The sequence below is a fragment of the Nesoenas mayeri genome (genome assembly GCF_963082525.1).
Source record: "Nesoenas mayeri genome assembly, chromosome: 2".
NCBI lineage: Eukaryota > Metazoa > Chordata > Aves > Columbiformes > Columbidae > Nesoenas > Nesoenas mayeri.
This window is the reverse complement of record NC_137543.1, coordinates 27460875-27483744: the sequence shown is the minus strand read 5'-3', so window position 1 is coordinate 27483744 and position 22870 is coordinate 27460875. Positions and strand designations below refer to the sequence as shown.

At 36.0% G+C, this 22870-nt stretch overlaps 1 protein-coding gene across 1 annotated transcript in view; it reads left to right on the top strand.

Annotated features, from left to right (window-relative positions):
- The window catches only part of SLC26A7 (solute carrier family 26 member 7), a gene marked incomplete at its 3' end in the record, with an annotated part of 90163 nt that overhangs the window by 39176 nt on the left and 28117 nt on the right, over positions 1-22870 (top strand). The window contains exons 8-15 of the mRNA XM_080364117.1: positions 405-518; positions 3464-3541; positions 5031-5126; positions 12127-12233; positions 13447-13513; positions 16794-16931; positions 18688-18736; positions 21411-21511. Of these exons, the coding sequence (XP_080220243.1) occupies positions 405-518; positions 3464-3541; positions 5031-5126; positions 12127-12233; positions 13447-13513; positions 16794-16931; positions 18688-18736; positions 21411-21511 (750 nt within the window). The remainder of the gene's footprint in view (positions 1-404; positions 519-3463; positions 3542-5030; positions 5127-12126; positions 12234-13446; positions 13514-16793; positions 16932-18687; positions 18737-21410; positions 21512-22870) is intronic.

Here is a 22870-nt window from a genome sequence, read left to right as displayed (position 1 = left end):
CTTTTTCCAATAGAGCCGTAAGCCAGAAACAACCTGGGCACTGTCCAGATCCCACTACTTGAGACTCCGGCCTGTTAAAAAGCAGATGTGGATCAAGATGTAAATATTTTGGCTGAATTTCATCTTCAAAACTTAGCAATACCATTTATTCTGTGAACAAAATGTGCCTCTTCCTTTTGATGAATCTGGTTCAGCAGCTCTATCATTCAACTTGTTTCCGATATGTTAGAAGATATATTATGTTGGGACATCTTTTATCATGTATATATGTGATTTTTTTTCCCTGAAAAATATGGCCATCCATTGTCATTGTTAATATTTACATTGGGGACTCCTTTGTTGGCAAGAAGGGTTGAAATGACAGAATAGGAAAAAAACCCATATTTTATTTAACAACTTTGCAGGAATTTTTGGCTCATGGCCTCAGCAACGTGATTCCTTCATTTTTCTTTTGCATACCAAGTGCTGCAGCGATGGGACGGACGGCACTTTTATACAGTACTGGTGCCAAAACACAGGTAATGGGTTAGAGTGAAGTATGTAGGGGAATTAAGGCTAAGATACTTCTCACTGGAACTTCTACTGACTTATCCATTGTATTTTCCTATTCTCCCTTTTCCTCTGTCCTGGGAAATGTCTCTGATCTGTCATTTTTAACAATCTGCATGGAATTGCATTCAACAAGCAACTGTCTTATGAGAAAAGCTAATGGTTCCACTTGTTCATTTTTTGCCTGTTTAATTCAATACAAACTCTAAAGTCTGTGGCAGTTAGGAGGTTAGGAATTGTGTTTTCAGACTGCAGGAAACTACACACAAGACCCTTCAGATTTATGTGAATTTGTCAGCACTGTAACAAAACTGCCCTCTAATGGTGTTTAATAGATTTAATGGTACAGGTGAAATGGAAGTTTTAGCAAAACTCAGATTTAATTTAGTGCTTCTATCTGATTTTCAAAATAAAGTGAAAGTAACCTTAAGAGCTGCTTTTCAGGAAAACAAAGAAGCAAAAAAAAAGCAAAACAAAATTAAAAACAGTCTCCCAACTTCTGCCTTGTGACATGGTGTACTTGTCCTGTCCCTCAGTATACCTTGAGCCCATAGAGATGACACTGTGGTTTTTTAGGAGTTTTTGGGCTGTTTCCTACTGTTGGAAATGAAGCCCACAAGTTCTCCTTGCAGTAGGTCAGAAAACAGGGAACTGCAATTGATGAAAACGATAATTGGGACCTTGTGAGTCTGTTACATGCCAAAATCATGCCCATGAACAAGAGATGTAGCAAGCTCCTCTTCTGTGACCCTTGCATATGATGGCACCTCATGGGCCATGGAAACAGGGACATTAGCGGGTCACCCCCCAAAGCACTGCATCTCCCTCCTTCCTCTGAAACTCAAGTGTCCATTGGTGGCATCCTGCCATATAAATGTTGTGTCCTTTGGAGTTTGTTGTTTGCTTATCTTTTTATAACTGTTGCTCTTGCCTATGTAAAGGTCATTAATTATGAGGAAAAGCGTAATGAGGTACAACTGACATGCCTAAGTACAGCTAAGAGGTGCTGTTTCTTCTTGACCATGTCCTACAATTATTTCTCACGTAGGCACCATGATACTTAGAAATGATACAGGGCTTTGTTTCAAAACTTTACATATTAATTACCTGCTAATTAGCCAACACAGTACTCTGGACTTGATTAATCATACTGAATAATTTATCCAATAATAATCTTTAAAAAACATTTATATACAAATAACTTAGCTACCAGTTTGCTATTAGCTATTTCATATCTTTGACTTGGATTCAATGTCATACCAGGTGTCCTCATCCTCACAGACATCCTCTTCTGTTACCTGTTTATATATTGTCTGTACAATTTGCAGTTATACTGCATCATGGCTTTTCCAAGGAAGATTTAAGGTAACCTCAAGACCTATACTTGAAGGCCTATAACCTGAAGGCATGTAGGATATCTGAGCACTTTGGCTCTGGTACATGTAGGCAAAGGCTCCAACAGAAGGTTATTAAGTACATGAAATGGAAAAAGAAACCCCCATAGTTTGATTTCAAGTTAGGAAGTACATGTTAAAAATAACAAGGCTCTGCTTGGTTTTATCCATTGGTTTTACAGTGTAGCAGAGCCTTAATTTGAAAGAGTGTGTCCACATTATCACTATGAAAGTATTTTAATAAACATAAAACTCTCTCTCCTGCCTTTTTTGGGGCTGTCTGAGTAGAATGAAGACATGAGAAGAACACCACTAATAAATGTTGGTCAGATCATAGGCAAAAAGAAGAGCAAGGGGTTGCTTTGACTACATAAAGAGAAGTCAGTTTACTCTGGCACGTGTAATGGAAGAAATGCAAGAAGCCTTTCAGGGGCTCAGAGCAGCCCCTTTTTCTCCAACAGCTACACCTGGGATTCTGTGATGTCATTTATTCTTCAGTGTTGTCCTGGCAGAAAACAGAAGTGAGGGACTGTATCATGAGCTAGAAGTGTCCTTGTGTCCTTCAAGTATAATCAACACCTTTTTCACCTTTTTTTTTTTTTTTTTTTTTTTTTTTTTCCTTTTTGGGAAGGCAGAAAGAGGGAAAAGTTCCCTGTGGCTTCACCAGCAGATTTTGTGTCTCTTTTCCTGTAAACACTCTGTCTATCCTTCTTGATGGTATTTTTAAGTACACCATGACTTTAATTTTCTAGTGTTTTAACAACTTGTCTGGTTTTGTTTTTAACAACTTGTCTCTTAAAATGATACCTAATTATTTTAGTAAAGAAACATATTATCAATATAAAAATAAAGCAAGCATCTGTCTACTTATCATCAAAAACCTTCTGTGAATCTGGACTGTATCTTAATGAGAGCAGAAGTACTCTGCTTTTTGAGCAGCCAGAGTGGAGTAGGAGGTTGCAATTTTATTGTAGTTTTCCGTCAGATTAATACTATATAATACTAATTTTTAGACCATATATTTGTCTGGATTCGTGTCACCTGCATTAATTATAGTTTTTAATATACTAAAAAAAAAATGTTCCTACATTTTCTAAAGTAAAGCTCACTATATTAACATGAAATCATTGGTGGTTTCTGACTTAACATAATAATTTCCTTTTAGTGTTGATCCCAATAAAAGAAGTTAGAAATCTTCTATTGCGCAAAAATGATGACACAGTTCTCTGCATATAATTTTGGTCAGTGCTATGGCAGATCTGTTATTTAGTGCAATATAGGGTGCATGACTATAAATATGTCACAGAATGACAGTGGGTGCTGTGAAACTTCTGGGATAAGATATTGCAGACATGCTCCATTGAACAGATGAGAGTGTAAGCGATGCCGTGGCTGGTGTCTGTGTGTGTCAGCAGGGTCTAGCATGGGTGTTGAGATCTCTTACTGATGAGTAAACCTTTTCATAGGTTTTAATATTATTTTATTGTTAGACTGAATGATCTGCTCTTTTATTGTTTTAGGTGGCTTGCCTTATCTCTTGTGTATTAATTCTTGTGGTGATCTATGCCATTGGACCTATGCTGTACTGGCTGCCTATGGTACGGTACTTATCTTCTTTTTTAAAGATTATATTAAACGTTTTCTAATTTCTTTCTTTTTTCTTTTTCTTTTTTTTTTTTTCCAGTGAAAACCAGTACTACTTTTAAATGAGTTCTGTTTAATTTCAATAGGAGAAAGAATAGTAAGGGCATAGCAAGTCTCAAAATCATAAAATACAGAGGTGACAATATAATATATGTAGATTTTACACATATGTAGTTGCATATATAGGCTCTCACATAAGTATATAAGAAAGCATTTCTCTTTTACTTAATTTTGGCATGTAGTTTATGGAAAGAATACATGCAAATTGCTGTGAATTTGTAAATTGACAAAACGCAGTAGAAATTAACGAAGATCCACAATTTCTCTCTAGTTATGTATATGATGTATGACTTTGCTTTTCAAATAGATTTGACACAAATTTTTGTAGACAGTGATCTAAACTGAAATGCAGAAAGATTATGAGATATTCTTTTATCTCTGTCACGGAATACATCTTCTACACTAAGACTCTGTAAAGCAACGTGGTGTGTTTTCACATAAGCTATATCTAGCTTTTGGTATTACAAATTAATATTTAATTTTAATTAGAGGCATGCCAAAGATACAAAATATAGCTCCAAAGTTATCCATAATTCTTCCATGTTTGTATATGAAATTTTTGCTCAACTGTATTTTACATTTACTTTGTGCTACTTTTTACAATATTAAATGAAGTTTTTCACTTTTCAAAAACACAGATCCTTTTATAGCTTATTTTAACCATGCAAAGTAAGGGCACTTAAAGAGTGATGAACAATATGTCATTTTTTCATCATACTGCTTTCTTCCCTTCATTTTTTTTATATGGATTATATGTAAATTTTGACTGGTTTCCTATACGCTTTTTTGCCTACGTTAAAAAAAAAAAATCATGTGTTTCTTGATATTTTATTTCTTTTCTATGATTTTTTTCAGCCTCCCTCTCCACCTGTGCACTGCAAGTCCTTCGCTTTGTACTCCATCCTTTTTGGCTTCAAATTATTTCTTCAACCATTTCCTCCTGCTTTCTGATTTAGAGAACAATAAATTATTTTGTTTGCCTCAAAGTTAATGGATTTTTTGCTCTAGAGACCTTGTATAGGTGATGAAGAAAGGGAATTGAAATTCTTCACTGTGTAGAAGTTGAGTACTGATTTGCTTCTGAGTTCTCCAGACTCATTGGTCTGGTGACACATAGAGAGTCTAGGGACATCCTGAAGTTTCTGACATTTTCCTCACAGTCCGGTGGCCTGTGGATTGCCTGCAGGACAGAAAAAATAGGCTTGATACTGTTACATTTGTGTCACAAAGAAACCAGTGCTTATCTTGTTTTTGAAACACTAACGTCATTTATTATTTTTTTTTAATATAATTTAATCATGATATCGACTGCTAAATTGAAGAAAGAACATTTGTTTTCATTCCGAATTCTGCAAAAGTCTTTTGTTTCTTATTTCATTGCAGTGTGTACTAGCAAGCATTATTGTTGTGGGCTTGAAAGGGATGCTAATGCAGTTCCGTGACTTAAAAAAATATTGGAATATGGATAAAATAGACTGGGTAAGTGAAACAATCTAAGAAGGTTTTCCTGAGAACCTTTAACTAATACCTAACCAAACTTTAATAGTTCTGTTGCCCTGGAAGAGACAAGTGCAAGCTATTATTATTAGGGTTTTTGTGTGCTGTTGGAGTATTTTCCATCTCAGAATCACAGCATCTGTAATGTTAGTTGTATTTTAAAAAATCAGAATTTTAGTAAATGATAAAGAATCATTCCTAATTTAATGCTAAAGATGAGTATATAGACAGATCAGGTTAAACTGAGGAGAAGACTGTCTAATTTTCTGTGACCTCTCAAGCTGGTTAGCTTGCTTTTGTTATTGTAGTGTTATCAAAGAGATCTCAGTATCTTTGTCCTCTGGGGGTATGGAATGACTGTACAGGACAAACAGAACTGTAAACACTAGAGATGCAGAAAGATATATGTCCTAGTGTTCTGTAGGTAAATTGCCTTAACTCTTTCAGATTTTGCAAAGAGGATATCTATTGTTTGATCATAATGAAAGACTTTAGTATGAGAGGAGGTACACATCAGAAAAAGCACATAGATGGAAAGATACATAGTATGAAAATCCAGTTTAATGCAAAGTCTGAATAGTCTGACTTACATTTGCACAAAATTCCTAGCAAGTACTAATTATGAATCCCTGTTTAGAAAGCTCCTAGTTTTCTCTTCTGTGGAAGTTTTTGAATGTATTGGGCAATTAGTGGAACCAAAACCACCAACCACTTACATAAATACATATTGACATCCCATAAAGCTTTTGGAACTTCTGTTTATGCAGCTCCAGTTAACAAATATTCAGAAAGGTATTTTGGTCATATCATCCTCCACTGTGGTGGGAGATATAGGTTACTGGAGGTACTATCTAATTTAACATTCTACAGCAGTAATGGTAAGTCTAGACTGAATAAAACATATTTTATAGAATACTAGATTTCAGTATGGAAAGCAGAAAGTCTGGGATTTTGATTTTATTTAATCATTCAAAAGAAGAGCTCTATCTTTCATGACATCTTATGTTCCTCAAGTAGCAAAATTCTGAAAATATTTTCTACCACCTGTAGTGTATATGGTTTTCATCATAACCTAGATTTCCAGGGTCCCAAGGGGTAGATGATGTGAATCAAGAATTATATTGGAGACAGCCAGCTTAAGAAAATTGGTAGTTATGGGAGAGAGATATGGCTTCTCTATCAGTGCATTGAGGTAGAAAGTATTTAAGTTTTCCAGTAGGATATTCTGGGAGCTCTTTAAAGTTGATGAATCTTGATAGATAGACTAGCCTGACTGATTTTGCTTTAGTGTTTTTGGCAGAAAGGATGGGTAAGTAGTTGGTTATTATACCTCTGACATCTGTCATTATTTCTAAAGATGGTTATAGAGAAGAAGAAAGGTTGTAGAGAGAGAGAGTTTGCTGGGCTTATCTGTTTAACTGGACATACTTGAAAAACGATTTATTTTCAAATAGTTGTACCATCAGTCCTTAGCCTGACAGGGCAAATCATCTTGCTTTAAATGCCACAATCTGAAGTAAGGCTATAAACGTTCATCTTACATTGCTGCCTGGTCTGAGGAGCCTCACCAAGCCCAGTGGTTTGAATAAGCACAATAGTGTCGATTTTGACCTGAAAAGATTCACCCCATCAACTGACGACACATTAGAAATGAATCAGTCCCATTACCCAGGTTATCCAAAGTGTTTTGAAGATAGAAACTCTTAAAAAAAAAACATTTGGAAATAATTAGCAGCTGTCCTTTCTGGAACTGGTTCTTTGAAGGGCGTGTGTCATGTAACATAGAAATCAGGTTTGTTATGCTCACAGGTCTGGCAAAACTTTTTGTGCGTAGAAACAGGATATTATGGCTTTTGTTACCTTGTTCCTTTGCATTTCTTTAAGATTCTCATTGAATACAAATAAGAAGAGTGATATTTACCTGTTGATTAGTTCTTTTTAAAACATAATTCTGTTAAATGTAAAAGGTACAACTTGAAAGGTACAGCTCAGGAGTTTAACTCCTCATGAGTCCCTTCCAACTGAAGGTATTCTGTGAGTCCATGAAATCTCTCATTTCAGCCATGGATTGCTTTTTCCTGAAGATTTAATGTTTAGGAACAGCTGAGTCCAAAGGAACAGCTAGGCTGACAGACCTAGGTAGCTAATACTCAATATTATTAGCTGAATATTATTATGTATATTTGTTTAAATTTTCTTTCAACTTGTTCTTTATCAGCCCTCAGGAATGTCTTGTTTTTACATCCCACCTCTCAAATTTCTTTCCAGCAAGAACCTCACTGCCCTTACTCCAAAGAGCCCTTTCCCGCCATTCACAATACTTGTATGAAATTCAAAGGTCTCTTGCTTCAGTTAAGGTCTTCTGACAGTCCCTCTACCTTCTTGCATGATTTCAATAATTTCAGATTAATAATTGCTCTTTTCCACCAGATATGTTAAATACATAACTGTATGAATAACAGTATTTATCCTCTCTTTACTGTCCTCATCTTTTGGCTGTTTCTAGGGTGTTGATTTCTGTGTTTTGTACATTAACTTGACAATGACTTGTCTTGAATGTTTGCCTGTTTTGGGGAACTACTAGGAAGATGATCTGGAATTCTTCTGTGAGTGCATATCACTTTTCAGGTCCTCAGTGTTATGTCAGCCTACTTCTTGACTAACTTCCCTTTTTATTCTCCTGCTTGACAGTGCATTTTCCTAGTGTCAACAAAAAGGCCCGTGAAGTTCTTGTTAACTCTTGTTTTTAAGGCTGAGCATCCCAGACGAGCTGCAGCCATTTAAACTAGGCAAAGGCTACTGCCTGGTAATGGACTGCTGAAGAAAAATGTTTTATTTGCTGTTAACAGTTGGACTTGAAAGTGATGGGGAAAAAAATATTTGAGAATGTAGCCCTCTAAGTGAAAAATGACAATAGAGTAAGAATTATTTTCATGCATGAATTATACAATGGGGATTTAATGTATTCAACAGAAAACACTATGGTATTTAAAGAGAAAAGAATGTTAAAAATTGTATAAATGACTTAAACAGGAAATGACTACAGCTGGAGCAGAGCTAAGTTGTATGCCTGACTTGTAAAATAGAAAGAATGGCAACAATTTATAGTAAAAAATACATATTCCCTGCATGGTGCCATGATGGGAGAGGTAGTTATGGACGTATGAATTGTAAGTAATACAAGGATATAAAGAATGCTACCAATTCAGCAAGTAGATCCAACCAGGAGGGTCTCACTTTAGACAAGTGTCCTCCAAGATCTTGCCAGTGTGAGTTTCTAAGTCATCAAACCATCACCCTGTCAATCCATTTCGTCAAAATAAGCTGGAGTAGGGGCCCAGGGAGGGCCTTCCATGGAATTTTGGAGCTCACTGGTGCAATTTAATGTATTTTTAGAACTTCTAAACATACTATATCATCAGGAGGGAGATGAACTTTTAGATTTGTTCAGGTATTCATCAAATAGGTGTCCTGATTAATGAAAGAGCACTGAGGGCTTTGCTATATAAAACATTTTCCAAAAAGTAGCAAGCTGTCTCTTCTAATTATTATCTAATTTTACACAAATGGTTCCAGCTTATGACATCCTAGGGAGATTTTCTATCCTTCCCAAATTAGTGAATGTGCTACCCTGATTTATATTAGTTTTGCTGTAGTTAGTCCTAGTGGGGTGGGAAGGAATTTGCAAATGCTTAATCTGTTGAAAGTGTGATTGCCATATAAACTCTTTTTAAAGAATAATATTTATATCAGTCCATCTGTTGCCAGAGAAGTCTGTGCAAACAAATACCTTCTCAAGCATTGTGTGTGGAACGCTTGTGAAAAATTATATTAAAGAACTACCATACCACTTTACTGTTAAACAGTTCCTGATTTATGGCCATAGTGGTTTTCACTTCAGTATTTGAATTGTAAAGTTTGATGAAGGGTGCCCTGAGGACACAGGCATGCATCAGTAGTGTCTGCAGAAGGATGGGGGTGCATGGGCATGCTGTGCAGCCTCCCTGGAGCCAGAGCTTCCTCCTGAACTCCAGCATCTTCTCTGTCAAGGCATCCCCTGAACAAACAGGATTTTTATAGGATTCTCCCTCTGGCTATGTGCTGGTGACTGCAGCAAGGGCTCTTCATCTGAGCAAGTCATCACAGCCTTGCATTATAGACAGTACAGAGCTGATCAGTCAAGTCCAGTTAGAGCATGATTCATCTCTTCCTGAAGTACGCGTAATTACGGCAGCGTAATCAGGGAGGAGTCAGGTGAAACGTCTCCTAAACTTCCCCCACTCTGATAACCAGATCTCCATTGATTATGGTGGGAATCTAGAGAGCTCCTCCAGCTGTAGACATCTGTGCAGTAGGTGGTAAATGCTGAGTGAAATGAACTCTACCCACACAGGCAATAGCTGATCATCTCAGTTTGCAACAGAAAGGATTATTTGTAATCTGTTTCCAAAGTGGTACAGAAACATTTAGTGTCACAGTATGTTAGTATTTAATTGTTTAGCCATTGCCTCAGAGAGTATGCTCTCACTTCTCTTACTTATATGCCTTTTATTCCCACCAAGTTCCCATTTCACACTTCCCTTAGTGGCAGATGAGTAGACCTCATGAAATTAAAAGGTCTACATGGAAACACTGTCCACAGAGTTTCAGAGGCAGCTTCTGCATATGCAGTCACAGTACCTCTCAGTGCTTCCGATACCTTCTGATATATGCAGAATTCAACATAAATCCATATCTCCTGATTACTTTCTCACTCTTTAGGATTTTTTTTTAATTAATACAGTACCAGCATATTTTGAAGTTGGATTTTGTTTTGACTTTTAAGAAAAACGTGCCTACAATACATTATTGCTAAGATTTGAAGAATGATTAGATTCTATCTGTCCTGGAATATACTATAACGATGTTGCATAAGTGGCCAAAGAAAACTTTGATATTTTTATGACTTCTTTGCTGAACCTTGTGACAACCCATTAATTAAAAAAAGTCTATCAGATCAACATAACTTCTTTCTACAAGTTTGATACTACCCTACGTAAAAATAACTGACTCCAGGCCAATAAAAAGCACTGAAAGGGTGATTGACAAATGAGAATATGATTGTTTTGGCTCATTCTCTCAAAAATAGCAGTCTCTGGTTACAGTTCAGATGTAAGATACTAGGCTGCTAAAGAGGCACTCAACTAGCTTTCTCAGTGCTCAGCAGCACTTGAACATATTTTGCTTTCATTCTACCTATGTAGACTTCGTGTTGGCTTTTCATGCTTTCTGTTTTCTTCTGAGAGAAAATAATTTTACAAGTCTTGCAGCAGTGATTTAATTAGATGCCTCTGGTCTGCAGCTGAGGTGGATTACTTGATCTCAGGTGTTGTCAAGGGTTCAGCCTTATGAGGATGGGCCAATTCTTGATCCGCCCTGAATTTCATGTGTGTACTACTTCAGTTAGCCCATTCGCATCCAGCAACCTTCTTTATAAATTTATGTTGGATTTGTAACTGTTACAATTACTTTCTCTCTGATTAATCGGAACTCAATATTTGTTGCTCATAAAGGTATTCTTTGCAAATATATACACAACAATTTGTATAAGATCCAATTTTAAAATATACCTGGAGATTGAGCATGGTTTCAGAGAATGAATTAGCTCTTTACCTAGCAACTGTGCCACTGAAGAGACTGCAAAACCTTCTGTGGTAGTTTAGAACTTTGAAGATGAGGGAGGAAAAGGTTTCTCTTTAGAGTCACGGAACACTCCGTCCTCTGTGAAGTATAAATTTTTACCGCATGACTTACATTTTATAATTCATAAAATAACAGCTCTGAAATCTACTCAAGGAAAACTCCTGTGCTTAGTCTGAAAGTATTCTGTTGTCTCTGGCTTTCCTGAGCTAAGTGAAAGCATCAGAAAGTATAATTTTAACACTGATTGTGACATTGTAATGTGATCTTTTCCTCTGCAAACATTAACAAGAACCTCTGTAATTGTTGAAATAGGCACATGTGAAGATCCGTACATTCAGAGGACTGAAAATACTTTCCATTTTTCTTTAACATTTTTTTATACAAAGATTAGGTGGCAGTCTTTGCTTAAGGCTCCCTCAAGTAAAGAAATATGTGCTGATATTAGATGGCTGTGAGAAATCAAGTAATTTGTACTTGTGACCTTTTAATTGTGAAATCTGAATATCTCTCTGTGGTATAAATCATTGCAGTATGGAAATATGAAGGATCATTCCTGTTCAGAAAATAATGAAGGAAAAAAATTGAAATGTAAAAATCTTTGGGGTTTTTAATATTTTAAGTTCATTTTCAAAATGACTTTCCTCCCCCTCCCCCCCCCGCCCCGATACGCTTTTATTTTTTTTTCCCTTTTAATTTGTATTTAAATTGCATCCAAAGTTTTATTAATCAGATATTGACAGATGGGGAAGTAATCTGAAATCTCACCATTCCCATGTGAAGAAATTAATTCCCCAACAATTTTTTTGTTGCTTTAGTCAGTCATACTCTGATAAATGCCACTTTTAATTAACCCCTTCACAAATTATAATTCTCACATATTAGTGGGAGGAGAGCTCCCTGTATGTGACCTTTAGGGTACCTTGTTGTGTAAAAGGAAAGGATGATTTTAAATGGGCGCAGTGAAGGAGGTGACAAAAACTTGCAATGTGAAAAATAAGATACAGGTTTTGCGAAACAACTGAGTTAATTCTGAATTATGCTGTTAACATAACTACATGTGCTATTTTAAGTAAGTCTGAAAGGAACCTCCGTGAGCATTGAGATGAGTAGTGCTATGTCATACGAGTTCTCCCATGGGTGGACGTTATTTTAATCACTAATAGAGTCTTCAATGTCCTGTTCAAAGTACCAAATGTTCACTTCTGAGAAAGTAGCTTAATTTTAAAAATCTTTGAGTCATAGAAGGCAAATTATTACAAAAATTAAAATTAACAATCTCTTTCTGTTTCCCTCCTTAAAGAGTATATGGATTAGTACCTACGTGTTTACAATATGCTTTGCTGCCAACGTGGGACTGTTGTATGGCGTTGTCTGCACTATAGTAATTGTGATTTTCCGCTTTCCCAGGTGAGAAATAAGCTATTGAAATTTTCTAGTAGCACATCTTTATGTGTTCTTTCTGGCACATTTCTCTACTGTCAGTGCTGACATACAATATACTAAATTTCACAATGAAACTTCAGTTTTCTAGTTGCAGAAATTTACAAGATAAGACAATGCAAAAGTCACACCTGTGCATTTACAGTAGGCTAAGGATCTCTAAACCATTTCACTCTATGGCAGTATTTTATAATTTCTGTTAGTATTACACATCTCTATGGCTCATTAGGTGAAGGTAGCGCAAGATCAACAGAAAAATCAATAAAAACTTCTTTGACAGAGTATTGCACATGATACATGTTATGTATCAGAGTGTATTAAAAACAGCAGCAGCTACAGCTCAATTTATGCAAACAGCAGAGAACAGCTGACTTTTGCAAGCCTCATTTAGCTAACACCAGTACCTGCAAACACTCCCTGCACACTGATGCATCTATTTAATGCTGGATTCTGGGAATATTTCCATTGCCTAGCTTTAGGCACAGAACTCAGATGACAGCTTGTTTCATAGTCTTCTTGTTCTGCAGGTAAAGGCATTTCTGCAAGTGAAGTGTTGAAGCAGAAGGTTGTGCACTGAGCTGCCTTCTCAAGGAAACTTTCTCCTCCCAGTGACCATGTAGAGAGCACAGGGATTTTGGCTTTTCCAGTTAAGTTTCCCACTTTGATAGCTGGAGTGCAACATTCTGCTTCACTATAAAGAGATACATCAAATTTGATAAATAAAACACCCTTAGTTTCCATGACCCATAGCTATTCAGTATATATATATTTTTTCCTTTCCTTACACTATAATTTTGCAGGTAAAAAATACTAATTAAATCTCTGTACTTTTGAAGTTGTAGATTCTATATTAACTACTTTCACTTGAGAATAGCTCTCTGGCCAGCTATAAAACAGTAATGAAACTTAAAATTAATAATTTAGTTACCCGAAATTTCCATTATACTTATTCGAATAAAAAATAATTATATCAATTTTTCAAAGTGATATACTATAATTTTAATACATGCTTTTTACTCTTTTAACTGGATCTTTATCACAAAAAATAATCCTTATTTGCATAAAGATGTGTATGGATTTAAACTTCTACGCTGCAGTTTTGGGGTGTGCCTCTTCCTGTTTTTGTCAAGACTACTGATGCCGTGCCTGTGTACTGATTTTCCCTGTGTATTGATTACAGAACAAAGACACTGAATTTGAAAAATATTAAAGAAGAGGAATATAAATACAAAACAGAAGATAATTGTGTAAGTAAATTATCTTTCCTGAGTGTGTGTATTCCACTAATTCAGACTTGTTTATTTTCTCTAGTTGGTTACCAGATTGTAATCAGTGAGTCAAGAGAACATTTTTATAAAATGACTGCTTGAAATCTAAAACCAGTATGACATAGTAAATTAGAAAAATAGTCTAGGCAACAGAAATTGGAATATGTTCCTGGTTCTGCTTCTGGTCTGCAAGGTTAGGCAAGTCTTGTTAGATTAATCTATCTTAGCTTATTTGTTACTTTTAAGTTTGCTCTTTGTAAAATTTTCCTAATTCTTTAAGTCTAAGGAAACATCTTGGCAGCAAGGACAGGGGCCATCTGAGCAGACAAGAGCTGTCTCTGTATTTTTATCAGATCTCCTCATTTCCTGAAAGTCCTTTGATAACTCTCATCCTCTGCAATCTCTTTTCTCTCCCCGTTTCTGTCCCCAGCCCGTTATGACTGGACTGTCCCAGAGGACACAGAGTGTCACTGGGGAAGGAGGGACAGCAGCATGAAGTTGTCACAGACTACTTCACACATCTCACTACCCTGTACTCAAACACGGGTACCCTTGCATGAAAAATGGATGGAAGAACCTCTGAAAGACTGTGTTTTTAAATTTTGACTTCTTACAAACTTAAAGCTAGCAGTTGGAGATTTAAAATTCTTTTGGTTATTTTCACTGTAATTATAATCAAAGTTCTTTGTGGTCAGGCCTGTGGTAAGAAGAGAGGGGTGATGGCCCAGAGAGGTCAACTCCTTTCTCTGAGATGAACTGGTAGGTCAGCAGTCAAGAAAGAAGTAGAACCATGTGTCCTTTCAGCACAGAGTCCCATCACTAGGACATCCTGCCTTCTTCCACTGTGGCAGTTACTACCACATCTTCTTTCCTGATGCTTGTGAAAGGTCTTAGGCACCAGTGAGCAACACGCTCAGCAGGTATTACCTCAGCATTAAGAAGCTCTTCTCTGAAGCATTTGTTTTTTTCAGGCAAATGTTTTCCATTAGAGCTATATTGGGCTCAAATTTTGAACTTGGCTCAGGGGGGTTTACTGTTTTGGCATGCTGAACAATGCTGGAATGTGAAAGGTACATGAGAATAGGGAGGACTCTGAAGCGTAAATTAAAAACACTGTTGTTGAGGCTGGCCCAGCTGTCAATTATTATATCAGTTTTCATTCTTAATAAAAATGTTGGTGTAAACCTTGTCAGGGATGGATAACCAGAATTTGATTTGCCTACTATTTTTTCGTATCAATTCATAAGACATTTTGTACAAATCCCTATGAGTCTTCATTTTTTTTTTTTTTTTTAAGTTAACTGCTCCCCTGCTTTTTTCCTTAATCATTAAGATTAATGCCAGCAACCGAGTAATAACAAACTAGTGTCTGCAGACAGTGTGGAAAACAACATTTTGTTAAGAAAGCAAATTGCTCAAGAGCTTATTACACAAAACAAAGAAGGAAAATATTTTTAAGATTTAGAAAATGCCCTTAATTGAATTTAGAGTCACTGGGTTACAGCAGGCATTTAGGGTAATTTTTAATATATGAATGTTAGGCTGATCCAGGTTCCCCTGGTAAATAACAGCTTAGACATAAACAACAGGACTTTTAAACATAAAAATATGCAAGGTTAATCATCTACTCTGCCATTAAGGTCTGTGGATTTATAGGGCTTATTTCATCAACAAGAGAAAAAACATTCTAATGTGGAAAAAATCAACATGGTATTTAGAACCTTATGTGAAACACTTTGCATCACAGGCATTCACTGAACTGAACTCTTATCCAGTCATAGACATGACTATGCAGAGAGCACAGGGCAATTGACGGTATCTGACAGCAGGAATAGGCCACCTGAGATAATTTTCCTTCTTTCTTAGCAAGGTCATAATAACAGGAAGTCCATTTTTCTCAGAACAGTTCTCATTAAGAAAGCAGCTAGAACAAAACAGAGCCAGGAATAACTAAGCCAAATTTGGCACAGTTGTCCTTGCCCAGCCTGGACAAAAGACTATACCTAAGTCTGCCATCTGCTTGATTCCACCTTCGGGTTTGAGCCTTTTGAGTTTTCTACATCATATTTTTTGAAGCTAATTAGCTTCTTGATCTCACAGGCTTTGATTTTTGCACATCAGTCTTCCTTTTTCTTAGTTTTCATCTTTCACTTTGCCTGTTCTGGTATGTATGGCACCACATTGCACACTTATCTCCCCACCAAGCTCTGTATAGCACCTTTTTTTAAGGGAATTTATTTGCTGTTGGAGTATTCATCCATTCAAGCATATATTGCCCTCTGCCTTGCCCTTGTTTTAGAGCTTTGTTTCATAAGTTCTTAGCCATTTTAACTGTCAGTTAGGTTTTGCCACTTGATTGACCGAGGCATGTTGGTGATGTGATATGTACCACAATCACATTCGTTAGGTAAATTGCACAGAGTCCGGGTTCATTGCTTCAATTTTGTGTTTGAAATGCTTCCCTAGTCAATACAATGGTTGCTGTGGTGGTGTCTGAGACATTGTCTGGTTCCCAGAAGTCTGAATAGCAGTCTGCAATAAGGAGGTAGTTTGTGTGGTTTGTGGTAAAGATTTCCATTCCTGTTTTGCTAGAAGTCTGTTGGTAATGTGTATCTTCAATTCAATCCTACACTTTTTTGAACTACTTAAAAAGTGATCTGTGTGTCAGCTCCTCTTGTGTTCAAGTGTGACCTTCTTGCATCTCTGAGTTTTGTCAGTAAGAATGGAGGCTTTTTGAATCTTTATTGTGAGTTCTTGGGTTTTGCTTCCTGTTACCCATTGCCATAAGTAATTTATTTCTGAGAGCTGATATTCACATAAATCAAGTATTTGGTTTCAGTAGTAAATGGAAATTTTCTGTATCCAGACCCCTTTTTGCACTTAATGATAATATATTTTATTGCGTATAGCACTCTTGTGGACTAGAGTCCTTTTTGGAGAACTTTTTGGAATCAGATCTGTTGATCTGCCTTCACAATCTGCTGCTGACCTGCTGAGGTGTTGTCAGTGGCAGTATTTGTGCATCAAAATCAGCAGAATAGTGTCTCTCATCCTGTTCTCATTCTTCCAAAATGAGCAGTTTGTTATGAGTTGTGCATGAAGACTGAACAAGACAATTATCTGTTAAGTCATGTCACAATCCAAAGCTGCTTTTAGGTTGATTTAGTAGAATTTTCAGTATTTTAAAAGAAATTAGACTGGTTTTTAGTCTCCAAACCCAAGATAATATTTTCAGCATTATTTTTATTTCATTCCACAGGAATCTTTAAACCAGGTAAAGATAGTTTCAGTCAACAACCCATTAGTCTTTCTGAATGCCAGGAAATTTCATGCTGACCTGATAAAGATAATCCAAAAGGACAGCACGAACAGCCAAGCATATGAAGATGCAAACAAGGTAGGATGTGCTATACAGTTCAGTAAACACGATGACAGTGTTGAAGATCATGACTGCTTTCCTTGCATTTCTTAGGGAATGTAATCATACACTGTAATAGTTATAAAAAGGTAATATTACAAATGGTTAATTTAGAATAGAATAAAGCTAATCCTTATCTTAACCAGATTCAGTAAGGATTATTTCCTTATTATTGTTTGAAAATAATATCTACTATTTCTATATATGATCCTGTAAGAGAAATCAAAGCATTGATGAAAAGCTCTTCGAAATTTCTGGCAGAACTTACATAATCTCAGCCAATATAAGGTTGTGATTATATACAGACAACAAGTAGCTACAAATCTACTTGAATAAAGTGCAATTTTTTTGCTAGAGGTGAGTCCAGGAGGGATAGACACTTTATTTCTGTTTCTAATTATAAATAATTCCAAGAGAATTAGGAAGAAGGTGCAAACTTGCTAAAGTTTTTCTCAAAGGTAGTGTTTGTTTTTGTTTTTCTGCACTGATTGTCTTGGAAAAATAAACAGTATACAAATTACGTATAACTCAGTTTTGCAGAAGATCTTAGTAAGTATTGTATTTTTCAAGTTTATCTGTACATAACTACTGCAAATTCCTATAAAAGACCCTAAAAGGGAATAAAACCCCATTTATTTTTCTGTCATTGCAATTAAGATATTCTAATACCATGCAGTGCTTACTGTAAGAAATTTAATCTAGTTTGGAAAAATGGGCTGAGCAAATCACAGTCATTTCTTAGATGGGTTGTTAAGACAGTGTCCAGCAATGTGTATCTACCACCTCTTCTGTCTTATGCCAAAGAGTTGTGCTACCCATACTTATTTTGATGGCTGGCTTCTCCTCATTGTTCAGAAATTCAACTCAGAAATTATGCTGCTTTTTCCCTTGGTTCTGCCAGGCTGACTGATATTAGTATGATAACAACCCCCAAACCAGAAACATATTACTTAGGATTTGCATGGAACTAATTGATGAGTTAATTTAATAAGTGCAACAAGTTAATAAGTTAATTTAATAAATTAATTCATAAGTTACTTAGGAGGGAGATTTTATCCTGTGTCCTGTAAGGTACTTGGCAGAACAGCTGCCTGAAATATTGTGCATAATTTTTTTAATGGAATAAAGATATTTCTGTAGCACATAATATGGGTGAAAAAAATTGCACTTAGGATTTTGCTTCTGTGCTGTATTTTGGGGTTTAAGTCATATTTCTACTGAGATATTAGCATTCATATTGAAATCATTGTAAAAATTTTTCTCCAGATAAAAGTAATTATTTAATAAATTTACATACAAAAAAAGTTCTCACTAAAATATTAGCATAGCAGGTGGGATTGCAGCAAGTAGAAAGCTAAAGCTGATCTTATAAAATCACTGACTAGAATTCATCTTTTCAAGAACATCTTCCCCATATTTTGTCCACTTCTTAACCAACCCCTGCTCCCCCAAAAGTATCATTATCATAATATGCTTCCTAGTGGATCCAAACATGTTGGTTGAGTCATCTAAGAAGAAAAGTAGAATATCAGTTTGGTATAACTTTAGAGGAATACAGAGAGACATAGTCAGTATTATTTATCCGATAGGCTGTTGCATACATGATTTTGGAGATAAGGAGTTAACTTCAATACTGGCAAGCACAATTCTTATCTATTGCATTGATTTTTCTCTGGTTACTATGCATTGGACTAGTTTTCTTTGGTGTGTTAATGGTTTATTGCTTTTATTTCAGTGTGAGCAGAACACATTGCTCTGTTCATTTTCCAATGGAAGCTGTCATGGTGAGTTTATTATCTATAAATGATATTAAAACCAAGATGGATATATGTGCAAAATGGCTCCTAAATTTTCTATTTATTTCTAGGTGAACTCAAAATGCCTGGAGACTAATATTTGTAGTCAGATCAAACATTCAATTAAGCATGAGTGCTAAACAATGTTAAAATCTGTTAACCTTTGCCTAACAGGTCCTATTTTCCTTCTGTTCTTGGCTGACTGTTTAAGATTTCAAAAGCAGGGATCCAATGAAAATACTGATTCTGCAGGAGTCCCTGCTTATTTCACAGGCATCACTGTGTTCATACGGAGACAGGGATGCAGTGGGGGCAACCACTTACCATGTTATAGCCTGGATGGGTTTTCAGGCAAACGCCTAAGAGGCTGTTTTGCTGTGCTCTGGTCTTGTTTTTTTTGCTTTCACAGTGGGACTTAAATATTAGTATGCAAAAGTAAAAAAAGGATAAAATTAGAGCCATGTTAAATCTTTGTGATCTTTAAAGCCACATAGGAGAAAATCTCAGAAAACCTCAACTGAATCACCATTAACACTCTGGCCACTATTGTTCTGTATATCAATAGAGGACAGAATAAAGAAAAAAACTAAGAGTTTGCTTTCAGTTAAGGATTAAGCTGGATAATTCCACTCTTCCCACATTTTACAACACTTAAATCAAAACAGAGCACATGCATTCCCATGGGAGAGCTACAGCAATCTTTTGCAGAAGATACTTTATACAGATGACTTCATTGTGGATGGAATTAAAATATTGTGTTTATTTAAAGCACTTAGAAGCATTAAGGCCACAGCAAAGAATCCAATTTGGGGGCTGTTGTCTGAATGTTTACATTTATTAACTAGACTCGTGACATTTTATGATACTACAGTGTTCAGTTTACTTGGGAGTGATGGGGTGTTCTGCTCTAAGACAGCAACACAATTATAATGGCTACTGAAGATTATACAGGGTTATATTGTAAAATACTCCAAGAGTGCAAAGTACTTCATGTGATGAAATGTCTTGGCAGTATATATTTTAGTCTTCTTCTGGATGAGCTGGTTTCTCATGTTACTGAAGTGACGGAGAGCACAAGACATTTTCTGATTGCTTAGATCCTGCCTTGAGAACTTCAGTGCTCTGTTGTTCCTTTTACCAACCAGTCTATGATGACTTTTCATGGGAGCTTTGAAATAAAAAACAGAGAGAAAAAAAAAAAAACAACCCTATAAAAAGGAAAACAAAACGTGGGGCTTAAATTTTTAGGAAGGAGGAGAACAGGAAGACATAATCCTCAACCCTTATGGCAGTTGTCCTGGTATGCATGGTGATGTACATCTTTGTCAAAATCTTTATCTTCTCTCTCTCGGGAATCCCAATTTGTCATTGATCTGTATCAGCATCAAATTAAACAATTGCTTTTAGTGTTGACACTGATTCAGAGAGGGCACAGGTCTGCACCTACCCCCAGTTCAGAAGCCAGGCAGCATCTACTGCAGCTGGGGGGAAGATAACAGGAGTCAGTAATAGGGAGAAAGACTAAGTTCTTTTGTTTCAGAGACAGAGGAGGTGCATAGAAAAGATTACAGTGAGCAGCCTATCAGATCTCATAAATCCTTCCTGTGTTTCCACTACTGTAATGTCAGGCAGGAGGTTTCCTTTGAAATTTTGTATTTTTGTTTGAAATGTATCTGTTAATGTACATTGGACAGTACAAAGACAGTAAATCTCTGGAGGTGAGAGTCCAAAAGGCTCTGGCTCTCAGACTACTGTCAGAAATTAATTAGCTCCAATACAAATCTACACCATGGAGAAATTCTAAAAGTCCTCTCAAGAGTTTAAGATCTTTTCTTCTGCTCTGTCAAAACCATTTAGCTTAACCCATCTTTACATTCAGAATTCTTTTCCTTCATCTTTTGTTTTTGAGTTTTGTGCATTATGGTAACTGACATTTGTTCACAGAGCAATGTAAGTAAGATGTGCATTATTTTCTAGATTTCCCTTGGTCAAAGCCAGGAATCATTATCTATGTGCTAGTTCAGGATGCGTTTAGTACAGAGTGTGCTTAGTTTAAGCACAAGATGACCTGAGGTTGAAGAATGAGTTTAAGACGTGTGTAAATCTTACCAAAATAGCTTTTTTTTTTTTTCCCCCAGCATCAATACAAGATAGTATATGAAAAATTAACCAAACAAAAACCAACATAGGTTTCCCTTAGGAAAATGAAACACTGCACTTTACATGCTTTTGTTCCTTATGGATGATATTAATTAAGTCAACAGATATTTAGGTACTACAAAAGGGAGCGTCTTATCAGAATTTGAAAGAGAGATATATTCTCTTTGTAACACATGCAAAATCATCCACACAAGTCGAGAATTATCCTGACTTATTTAGAAGTTCAAATCTGAAGAAACATTTCTTTAATTCTTTAGATGATTCCTGTCTAAAACATCTTACTAATAATATGTTCTACCTGTCATCACTTCACCCCATTTCTCTGAAGGTCCTTCATTTGTGCTTCTATAATATGCCATTTGCTTAATTGATGTCCCAGTACACAATAGTAAGATATTTATTGTGATAGTTTGGACTTATTTTGTTGAAGTATCATAATTCTTATATTACTTTCTTGACCATCTCATTTTTAATTAAAGTTTTTCATTTTCCAAATGTGCAGGTGAGTCATTGCAGTCATGTCACAGTGAGCGACATGTTTTGATATTAGACTGCAGTGGACTGAATTTGTTTGACTACACTGGAGTTTCGGTGCTGCTTCAGGTATTTGTGACATCACACAAATCCTGTACATAGAAATATAATTACACATACAATTTATTGGGACCTGCTACTCATAATCTCATCTTTATAAGTACATAAACTTGTCACTTGTGGAAAAGATGAACCCAGATTTTATATTAAACTGTGTTTTGATTATATATAAAATTATATAAAAAATAATTCTAAAGATGAATGACATTCAGTGCAAATATAATTATCTGTACGTAATGGCAATGAGTTTCTGAACTGTTTTTTTTAAAGTTGTTTTAGGTCATATTGGACCCTGTCATAGCAGTTGTGTCAATTGCAGTGGAGCTATGTGTGGATTTGCTCCTTTAAAATTTCAGCTTTTAGTTCTGTGATTTTATCTGTATGTCCTGCTTTCCACTAGGCCAGAGGTCTTAATGATCTCCCTTTTTTTTCCTGTGGGTTACATTCCTGGCAGGCTGGGTTCCTCAGGCATTGCAGGAGCTCCAGGAAGCTCCCAGGAGACCAAAACTGGTAACCACAAAATAAGCAGTTCTGTATGGTGGATGAAAAGTTATATTCAAAGGCTATTTCTTATGTTTGATTTGGTCTGGCATTTAATAGCTGTGTAGTGGGTACAGATTTAAATGAGTATCCAAGGTTTGGTTCATATAAGTTTTCTGAGTAAGTCAGAAGACCAAATTTGAACTTGGGTCTCAGCCCAGGCCTTTTCTGATCCAAATTGTTTTCTCCATTTACTACAAGGATTAAGCAGTGAGGTGTTGCCTTAAAAATGTTAAATTAAAACTATCTACAGATGGGGATATAGAAAAAAATAAAACCAGAAAAATTAAATGAAGGGAGTAGGAGTCATTCTTTATTGTGTCTCACCTCAAAATGTAGAGTATTTAATAAAATGAGTAGATAAAGCATTAATTAAAAAAAAAAAAAAAGTGACACTGATTTTCTAAAGTTTTTAAAGACCTCAGAACTGCAAATTATATCAAAGAAGTGTCAGACAAATTTGGGAGAGGTAAGTCCATCATGGGCTGTGAAATGCACAGGTTGGGAGTGCAGCCTCTGACTGAATGACCAGTCCATACCTGGGTTACCCCAAGGAGAAGCACACTCAATGTGTCTGCTTCATTACACTCCCTCCCAAAATACCCTCACAGCTGTTTGAGTTAGAGGGGCTTTTAGTTGAGTCAGGCTTCTGGTTTATTTTTAAAAATGGGATGTTCTGATGTGGTTATTAATGAATCTCTTCTCTTAGAATTGTTCCACTTTACACGAGTTATTTAAACATTTTTTGAAGCAAGGACTGCTTTGGATCCTCATCTGCCAGAAAAGGCCCTACTCTGGTTCTAGAGCCATTTTCACTTTATTATTATT